The 10,090-nt window shown below is 41.8% G+C and overlaps 1 protein-coding gene across 2 annotated transcripts in view; it reads right to left on the bottom strand.

Moving 5' to 3' along the window:
- The window catches only part of acap1 (ArfGAP with coiled-coil, ankyrin repeat and PH domains 1), a 19,224-nt gene extending 9,165 nt beyond the window's left edge, over nt 1-10,059 (bottom strand). For both annotated transcript variants that reach the window (XM_031850995.1, XM_031850994.1), the window contains exons 1-10: nt 9,468-10,059; nt 7,430-7,487; nt 4,727-4,846; nt 4,366-4,419; nt 4,130-4,188; nt 3,577-3,760; nt 3,110-3,154; nt 2,894-2,989; nt 397-471; nt 146-258 (exon numbers count right to left, since the gene is read on the bottom strand). In XM_031850995.1, the coding sequence (XP_031706855.1) occupies nt 146-258; nt 397-471; nt 2,894-2,989; nt 3,110-3,154; nt 3,577-3,760; nt 4,130-4,188; nt 4,366-4,419; nt 4,727-4,846; nt 7,430-7,487; nt 9,468-9,520 (857 nt within the window). In that variant the 5' untranslated portion in view covers nt 9,521-10,059. The remainder of the gene's footprint in view (nt 1-145; nt 259-396; nt 472-2,893; nt 2,990-3,109; nt 3,155-3,576; nt 3,761-4,129; nt 4,189-4,365; nt 4,420-4,726; nt 4,847-7,429; nt 7,488-9,467) is intronic.
- Nucleotides 10,060-10,090: the final 31 nt, after the last annotated feature.

The raw sequence follows: 10,090 nt of genomic DNA, 5'->3' as shown, positions 1-10,090 counted from the left end.
ACACACACACACACACACACACACACACACACACACACACACACACAGTGGACGTTTGAGTCCCTTTAATGTGACGTATGGAGGGAGAAGAGCACAAAGACAATGCAGCTGTTCTGCGTGAGACAACCTCTGGGTGAACTTGTACCTGCTCCAAGTCTTGAAGGTGTTGCTGGCTCTCTTGTAGAGGTAGCCCTCCATGACGATCCCATTAGCTGCGTCAGCGTTGAAATCCATGATCGAGTCATCATAGGACACGTCCTGGAAATATTTAAGAAAAACAAGTCACTTAGTATAAATGTAATTAGTGTTAATGGCCTGTTACTGTAGTTGAATTGTGGTTAAAATTGAGATTTATAAAAGTGTGCATCTAAATGTATATTTTGATGAATGCGTTACCTTTGTCTTGATTGCAGCGTGTCTTTGCTCCATGTCCCTCTTCTCCCGGGCGGAGTTTAGGACAAACTGAGTGTGCTATTCAAACAGAAATAGACTCAGAGGTCGTTCTCCAGACAAATATTGATTATTAAATGATGTACATTATTCCCCTCATAACAGTCTTAAAGAGCTCTTCCGTATAATCTATTAAACTCTGACACATTTATTGATTTGCTGTTTTAATCAGCTAAGTGGAACAATGACATCAGCAGGCTACCAACACTGGGGCTTAAACCCAAATATTCACAACACATTAACCAATTAAATATAATGTATGGAAAGCCTAAATGATAAATAAAAAATGTGAATTTAAATGCATTTGGTGAGAACGTTTTCTTTGTGTTTTATGTAGAAAATATTAGCTACGACAAGTGTTCTGAGAAGCTATAAAAGGTATAATTGCATGGATTCTGATTTAAGTACATATGTATCTCTATGCATTTCTATTAGTGCCCATTCAGTTATTGCCTTGTCTGTCTATTCACTGAACTCAAAGGACTACTTTCCCTGTTTCCTTTCCCTTTCCTCTCCAACATAAACACACAGCAACAAGTTCACAGTAGGTTATCACTCCTGCAGTCTTTGATCTTCAGGAAAAAGGAATTAGGAAGTGTTGAACCTTTTCTTGCATCCTGTGTCAAACTGAAGAACACCACTGGTAGTTTCTTCCCCCCCCCCCAATACATAGTACGTCAAACACCAGGATGTCCTACTGCATCCAGGAGCAAAGTTATGATACAGTATTTTGTACCATTTGAATGCTTACACTGCAGTACGTACTAAAAGTAAAAAGAAAAAGTGTGCGATTTGGAACACAGCTGTTGTGTCTCTCTTATCTGCTTACGCTGGTACCTATCGTTTCCTCTTGAAACAGGAAGCGCTTTAAAGGAGTTCAATATGGACAGTGAACACCGGCAAATTCATTTCCTGTTTTAAATCCTTTTAATTCAGCAGAAACACAATAATCCTGCTGCTGCTGTTCAAGGTTGACGGTGCGAAACATTTTTCCAGCTTGGAAATTCAAAGAACAGGAAATGTCACACACACACTCACTCACACACTCACTCACACACTCACTCACACACTCACTCATACACAGCCATGTGAAATATTTCCTGTTGTTGCTCACTTTTTCCTGTCACGATGAAAGCGTGATGTCATCTTGTGTGACTCCTCGGCCCTGCCGCCCTTTAGAAAGATGCCAAGAACTCATCAAACTAAATTTGGAGTCTTTTGCTTAAAAAGTTGCCATGTGGTTTGTTGAACACCAACATGTTTTAGTTTACGTTCAACATGTTTTACAAATATCTTTAAAGCTGAAATTAACATTTTGAATCCACTGTATGCCTCATAAAAAGTATTTTCAATGTTTGTATCAGTGTGTGGTCAACTTCTCTTAAACTGGCACACTCTCCGATTGTTTCATTTGAACAATAGACTTCTTTCGCGGCAGACATTTTTGACGTGTCATAGTAGGAAAAGCACAGGTGTAGTTAATAACGTTAATGATATAGCTGCATTCCACGTAGGCAAGGCCCTGATATTGTGCAGGCTGGTTCCCTGGAATAGCTCACTGGGACACTTAATGGAACTGAGCCATCGTCAATGTTATCAATTCCACCTGTGCATTCCCCACTATGACAAGTCAAAAATGTCTGCTGTGAAAGAGGTCCATGGAAGCGAGAGGAGGCAAACTATCCAACATTTCTCAAAAACAGGCAAAGAGAAAGGTCAAAATAACAAAACATACAAAAAAAAAAAAAAAAAGCCAAATTGCTTGTTGGTAAACTTCGCTTTTTTCTTCCTGAATCGTGAACTATGTCACTTCTGAATCCTTGTACGCTGCTGAGCGGATGAAACAAACAATACAGAGAGCTGCTCCTTAAGCATTGCTCCTCCACAGAGTTTAAGGAATGTTGTCTTATAAGGTCAAAAGCTCCAGAGCAGCTTCTAAAAGGGACCTTGTGGCGAGGCTGTTACTTTAATTGCATAAATACAAATGTGCTTATTTGCCGTCTTTCCAGGAGTTAAGACGAGAGAATCGATGTCAAAGTTAAATCTCCGCATTAAATAGTGAATTTAGAGCCGGGACTCAATTAACCTAGCTTCAGAAATGAGCCTATTAGCTCTTCTTAATTTTAATAAATAGTACCAGGTATATATTTTTTAACTTTACAGCAGGCTAGTTAGCCGTTTCCCACTGCTTCTTGGCTCATGCTAAGCTAAGCTAAGCCCCTCCTGGACCAAAGCCCTGCTTGCAACACCTTCAGGCTGCTATATTCTCTGAGCTCCACATAACTTTTTGACAATTTTCCTTTGCTCAGACTGCTGTTCATCATTTAGTTCAGATTTGTACCGAGCCAGTTCTGTCGTCAAACAGGATGCCGTTACCTCCCATGATTGCTACAAGATCCAGCTGTAGGAAAGGAATTCAATCAGGCTTTAACGAAGCAATTACCTCTTCATTCAATTTTCGTCGATACTCGTCCAGTTCTGAGAGAGACTGGTGGCCATGTTGGAAGAGCTGAGCCTGGGCCTCCATCAGTGACAACATCTGACAGGAAGCATGAGAAAGTATTTACAAAAACTCTTCCATACATACATACATTTTTAAAGACGTAGACGCCACGTTTTTTTTACAAAAGCAACAACATGAAATTCAACATGAACTCACTGCCATCAGAATGTCTGTCTTCTTCTTCGCCTCAATGACGTTGATCTGAAACAAAAAGGTAGCAGTGGTTTGAGACGGTGCTCCCGTTTCCATAACCGAAAACTCATCGACCAGCTGAACCTCTGGGCGTCACAGCCACAAGGCTGGAGAAAAGCCCCGAGGCAAACCTGTTATCATTCAAAACCGCAGAAGCCCAACTATTATTAGACGTGCCGTTGTGCGTGTTATCCACGATCTTTTTGGTACCTGAATCCTCTGGTTAGGTGACTGGTTTCCCCTTTAAACTTCCTTTTGGCAGACTGGAACATTTGATTTCTCACATTTGTATTGAAAGTTGAAGTGGACCCTGTATAAGCCCGTTTTTATGCTAAGCTAAATAAAATGTAGTTCCTGGTATCTTTTATTCCTGCAGCCCAACCCAAAGTGAAAAAGTAGGTAGTTTCACATCACCCAACGTTCTCTCTCACCTCCAGGACATAATCCATGGCCTCAGACCGGAAGGTCCTGCGTGCGTTGAGCAGAGCATTGCTCGCCTCCTCCACTTCGTGCTGTTTCCCCCGTGGCGCCTGAGCGTTCCTCACCAGCGCCCCCTCCAGGCATTCGCTGCTGCGCTCAAACTCCTTGCGCACATCCTTGAAACGTCGCACATCCCTGGGAGATAAGGAGGGAAGAAAAGAGGAAAATTACCAACAGACAATTTGGAGATTTGCAGTTTTAACTGGAAGATGTAAGCTCAGAGTGTTAAACCACATTTAAAATGTATCACAGGATAAAAATGTAACTAATCACTATTGTCCCATGCTATGAGACATCCTCTCTAATCTAATCCACCATATCATTCCCACTAATAAGAGCAGACTGCGAGACAGAGTACGAGGAGAAGTCTAACAAAGGAACATAATCCTTTAATATTTTTGAATGTGTGTGCTAACGGTTGGCAGATCTGCAGGGGGAGTGACTCAGCCTGAAGAAGGCAGCTGAGTGCGTCTGAAAGATGAGATGAAAAAGCAGCTCACTCACTCTTTGACAAAGTTCTGCAGCTTCGTCTTCACCGACTTCTGTGTGGTCTCAATCACTTCCTAGAAAAGCAGACAGAGATAAATCTATCACAGTGAGCACAGATGACTGCTAAATGTCAAATGTGACCAACAGCGTGCTGCAGCTGTGTTTGACCACACACTGCGGCTGATGAGCATTGTGATTGGAGATGGTGTTGAAGAGACGGTAAGTCAAAAAGGCCAGACAGACAGACTCACCCCCTGAGCATCCAAGATGATGGACAGCTTTTTGGAAAATTTGTCCAAACACTCCTGCAGGATAGACATTTTAGATTAGACCCATCAAATCTTAACAGCAATATCAATACAACAATCATCTCTGTTTCATGGTTAGAGTGCAGATTGTGATTCCAGGTTCAGTTCAGTGCATTTGGTTTCATTCAAACCCATGTGTAAAAAAAGTTAGATATCCTGAATTTGACAGTTTAATAAATCTGATTAAAGTAGTACCTTCCAGGTGTACTTAAAAGTTAAAAAAACACCTCTTTCTTTGGGTAAATGTGACATAATCTGAGTGGAAAAATGACCCGAGTGGTATGTCGCTGTGCTTCTTTTTTACCTCCATCGTCTGGTCCCCGGAGCAGTGGTGTCCCAGATCCCGGAGGCCATTGATGAAGCTCTTGCTGGTCTGGCAGTAGACTCTGCCGGCCTCCAGCATGGCATGGCATTGTTTCACAAGCTGGATGACACAAACATTCAACACCACAGTCAAATTCATCCCGAATACTCAAACAAGACTTGAGCGGTGACTAAAGACCGGTCATACTCTGTTGGAATAATTAAACATAATGGAGTTATTCTAGGAGTCCACACATTAAAGCAGTGAAACAGTCAGAGTTAGAGGTTGTTCCTGGAGAGCGTAATTACTGCGCATGCTGAATATGACCTCCAGCTTCTGTTGCATACCGTCTGGAGTTCATTAAACTGCCTTTGAGACAGATTATTACTGGATTTACAGGCTGATAAAAAGACATGTCATGAGGCAAGATATTTAACAGATTTTACATTACAGATATAAAAAATAACTAACATTACATACAATATTACATTTAGAACAGTAACACTGTTTAAGAAGTAGTACTACACATATCCCATGTTAGCCAACAGTCGCCTATTTACACACCCAGCAGACATGGAGCAACATTGGCATTCATTTGGAGTCATGTTTCTGGCCACCCTACGTACATAAGTCCAATGTACACTCTTCTTTTTGCTCTGATCTGGTCTTTACCAACTCTTGAGGGAGATATCTGTCTCTTTAGCTGATAAATGCTCCACTAGTTGCTAGCTTAGCTAGTTGCTAACCAGGCTAGCTAGCTAGTTGTAGCCCAGGGGTGTCCAAACTTTTTTCAAAGAGGGCCAGATTTGATAATGTGAAAATGCCCAAGGGCCAACAGTCCCTGCTGACATTATTTTAAACAATACAAGTTGCCTATACATACATTGTTATTTAATCATTTTATTTTCAATGACAGCAAATAGCAATGTAACCAAATGTAAGCATTCATGTGTGACCGGACTTTGGACATGCCTGGCCTAAACATTAGTTGTTTCCTGTGAAGATGGAAGTTTATTTTGGAAAGACAGTATGCATGTAACAAGCGAAAACAGACTCATGTTGCTGGACTTTTGCAGGAAAAATGCACGAAAAGTGAGGAGTAATATTTCGTAAGATATCAATAAAACGGGGATGAATTTATATCATTGTATTAAGAGAGTGACATGAGAAGATCAATCTCATGTCTGTAAGTTAAATCAGCTATAATCACTATTTTAAAGTGATTAGTGACTCGTCTAAAATATTTAAAAAAGGAATAACTTCAATAGAATCATTCTATACACTGTAGCTTCTTTACATTCTAATAGAATGTAAAGAAGTTACATTCTATACACTGTAGCTTCTTTACATTCTATTAGAATGTAAAGAAGCTACATTGTTGCCTTTTCTTTTCTTTTCTTCCCACAAGAACATAATTTTGTCAGGTTGATAAAAAAATGTCACTTTACTTCCTGACATTATTGTTACTTTACCATGTAGCCTAACGTTACAGTGAAGGACCCTGAAGAAAAGGGTGAGAGTTTAACTGAGGAAACAGTAACATTGTGGACTTTAAAGCCAAAAACAAGGAGCTAAAATAATAACTATGTAGCAGTATAACACAACAAAAATGATTACTTGAAGTAAAATACAGGTTTAATACACATTGAACTGCAGCCTAGTTCATGTTCAGCCATGCCATGTTGCAACCACACAGGTGTTTCAACTTAATGTGCCGGATTACAAATGTTGGACCTCTTCTCAGGACTGGTTGACGTGACAAAAATGACTGTGTACTTTTAAAAGAGGAATTAACTCTTGCTTTCTTTCGCAAATTTAAAGCTGTACCAATAAGAAGCGAACAACACAGAGGTTTGACAGCTTCTGGCTCAACTGCTCTGGTGGGACTAGTAGCTTCTGGTGGCTGATGTTAGCCAATGTTAGCAAACCTCAGATAGTTGTTGATGTGTAACTGACTTTTCTGGGTGACGTTGTTACCTTTATGACTCTTTTGTTCTTGTGCTGCTTAAGTTAGAACAGTCTGAAGGCCTTGTTATTCCCAGCACAGTGTGTAAATGAGCCTTCAATGTACTACAGTATATTTTAGCTTATCCAACATTTACATTGATGTATCTGATAAGCACCTGTGGGCCAATTGGTTCTTTTGATATTCAATACATTGAAAAACATCCAACACTCGTGCAAGCAGGGACATTTCTTTATCTTTCTTTATCAGAGGTCATAGGTCAGCTACAGAGCAGACATGCAGCACGAGGGGTTTGAACCCAGTTAGTTCAGTTTTTTTCCTAAATCAATGCATCTCCCTGCTGACACAAAAATCACTCACTTGTATGCTTTACAAGGAAAGTTAAGTGAACCAAGAGCTTTATCTAGGACTCGTATATTTCCATGTTTTTTCATCAAGGAACAGAAACACAACATGTGACAACATGAATATATGTTATCGTATCAAAGCAGAACAAACTATTGTTCTCTCTGTTGTAGGACAATACGATGGGGAAGCAGCACCTGCGGCTACTTCCTGTCAGGTGAGAAATACCTCAACTACCGCTGCCCACCTCTCACTTCACTGCCTCTTCACATGAGGAGCATGTGTCCAACAGCAATGTGTGTGTCTGTGCGTGTTGGAGGGAACATTTTTGAGAAGTAGAGCATTGACTCACTGTGATATCATAAAAGTGTGTGTAGGTGTATGTATCTCACCTTTTCTAAACGTGTCTCGAGTTCACTCACATCGCTTTGGACCACTTCGATGTCAGCTCTGAAACGGACACACAAAGTACACAATGTCTCACACACACACTGATTTAAGTTCGTTCACAGGTTTCAAACTACTCAAATTCAAACTCTGACACCACTCTAACCTTTCTTGCGTGCATGCTGTTTATTGTGCTTCCTGGCTGCATGTTTTAATTTGTAGCATAATGACTCTCTACAAACAGTAATATCCCTTTTATTTTCACAAAGGCTTTCAATCATTTTGTACATTTATCTTATATTATCGGTCAAGCGACTACAGATGAGAATAGTGGATAACTCTGGCGCATTTACAGCAATGTCCATCATTGTGCAGTGTCCCTGCTAAATAGAAAAATTACATTGCACGAAAAGTATACACTCAGACTCAGTTATGGATTAATACCCTTCAATTTTGTTCCTGAGTGCAAGAGCCTGGCCTTCTCAAACATCTCTCACTCAGAAGCTCTGTGCACGGCTAGATTGACAGTCAGTATCTCTCTCTGCCTCTCGTCTCGTCTCAAACCAACAGCTCAACCATGTGGTTTCCGCTGCCTTCCACCAACAGTACAGAGATACAGACAGAGAGAGGACGGGGGGGAGGAGAGGCGAGACTGAGTGGAAAGAGAAGAGAGGAGGGCCTGGACACACAGTAACTGTTTGTGCTTCTGTTTGTTAGTGTGGGGATGTTTGAATCAAAGTCTGAGATCAGCTTGAAGAGAGGATGAAAGGGAAGATAACAACAATTCCTTCATTAAAGGGGACACATCCTTTCTCATCTGCCTCTGAATTAGTGTCACAGTCAGAAAGCAAATGAAAGCAGAGCTGAAGCAGAGTTTCCGCCGTCGTTCTCCCCACAGAAGAAAAAAAAAAAACACACTTCCTGCCTCCTCTGTTGATCACCTCAGCACATCTCGCCTCACTTCCTGTTGCCCTCCCACCTCTTCGTTACCTAGTAACAGGAGGCAGCACATTTGACAGCCTGTCCCGAGCTGTCAGTTACAGCTTTTATTTGTTCATCCTTCGGCCTTCCTTCACATTCTCTGCTTATCAGTTTGATTGACTGTGTCTATAAGTGGAGGTAACTTCCCTGCCCCTTTTTTTCCTCCCCTCGTTCCTTCCCCTTGCTCTCGGCCTGACACGAAGCCTCAACCACTGCAGCTGCCACTGCTCAAACTTTCCACCGCTGTTGCCGAAGCCTCACGAACTCAATACGGGCAACAGGGGAGGCCGAGGCTCCGGGGTTTGAAATACGCCAAATCAGCTGGAAGAGACGACACACACCAGCCGCTGTGACTCAGGCAGGATGCCAACAAGAGATCAGGGCACACCCAAAGTCTGTCCAACTCTCTGTCGAACTGCTTGCAAAACCAATTTAGCAACACTTCCCTTTTGGTTACACCAGATGCCGACTCTGTGTAGTAGAGTTACAGCATAGATAGGAACTTTAGAGGCTTTTAATGAGGCTTAAAAAGCATCAAAGTGAGGTGGAAAGTAGCTCAAAAAAGGGGCAGAATTCAGTGAGTGGCACAAATACACGTATGCCATCCATAATTTCATGTTTCTAATAAAAGACGTTGAGTGACAACAGGGCCAATGTAAGCTTCATGTGTTTCAATGACCCCGGAGCAGCAACATCTCACCTCAGATCAGTTTTTTGTTTTCGGCCCTGCAGGCCTGCATGGAGTCTCATTCCTTTTATTGACCCCCAACACTTGCAATGACATGACTCAGACCCAGAGGGACCGCTGATTGTGACTTATTAAGAAACACTGAATGCATTAACGGTCATTTTTCTCCTCTAAAAAGGCCCCTAACATTTGGAGCTATTGCAATAAGACCATCAAAAGGAATATAATTAATTATCCATCTTTTCTAGCCTATACTTTAAACTTCAGATGGTAAATTAACTCACTTTTGCTGTGTTTTGCTGCTGGGAGTCAAGAGGTTAAGTCTCCTTGTTGTATTGACTGCATCACTATTAAAGCACAGGTGGAATTCTTACCTGAAGCGCGGAGAGTCTTTCAAACACTCCTCAAAGTCCAGCTTGACTGTCATCACCTCCGCCTGTAGTCGCAGATCACTTCAAACACTTCACTCGATTTCCTTCGAATCCTCTCCGGAGCTCCAAGTGGACAGCAGCCCGACAAAAACAACACTAAATCTTCAGGTTTAAGGCTCCAGAATTCTTACAGTATCATTTGTATTCCTCCCGCAGCTCGTCCTGTTCAGCTTCTACTCTCTCTCTCTCTCTCTGTCTCTCTCTCTCTCTGTCTCTCTCTCTCTGTCTCTCTCTCTCTCTCTCTGTCTGTCTGTCTCTGTCTGTCTGTCTCTCTTGAAGGGACACCGCGTGCCTGAACTCTGTCGCACATCGGAAGCCACGAGACTTGTCACCACGTATGAATGAGATGTCAGCCGCGTTATTACCATAAATGTATTTTATCCGGCAAAAATAAAAAAAAAGGCGAGAGAGAGATGCTGCTGAAAAGTTTTCCCTCGCGACGAAAGCACATGGATCGATATTCCCAAATGAATAAGATCAAATCAGAAGGCAGCCGGTTGATTGAGAGCCGACTCTCTCTCTCTCTCTCTCTCTCTCTGCCTGTCTCTCTCTCTCTCTCTCTCTCT

This window comes from Anarrhichthys ocellatus, unplaced genomic scaffold, assembly GCF_004355925.1.
Source record: "Anarrhichthys ocellatus isolate YVR2014 unplaced genomic scaffold, GSC_Weel_1.0 scaffold11, whole genome shotgun sequence".
In the NCBI taxonomy this organism is placed as follows: domain Eukaryota; kingdom Metazoa; phylum Chordata; class Actinopteri; order Perciformes; family Anarhichadidae; genus Anarrhichthys; species Anarrhichthys ocellatus.
The sequence above is the reverse complement of the archived record's forward strand: the minus strand, read 5'-3'. Positions and strand labels throughout refer to the sequence as shown.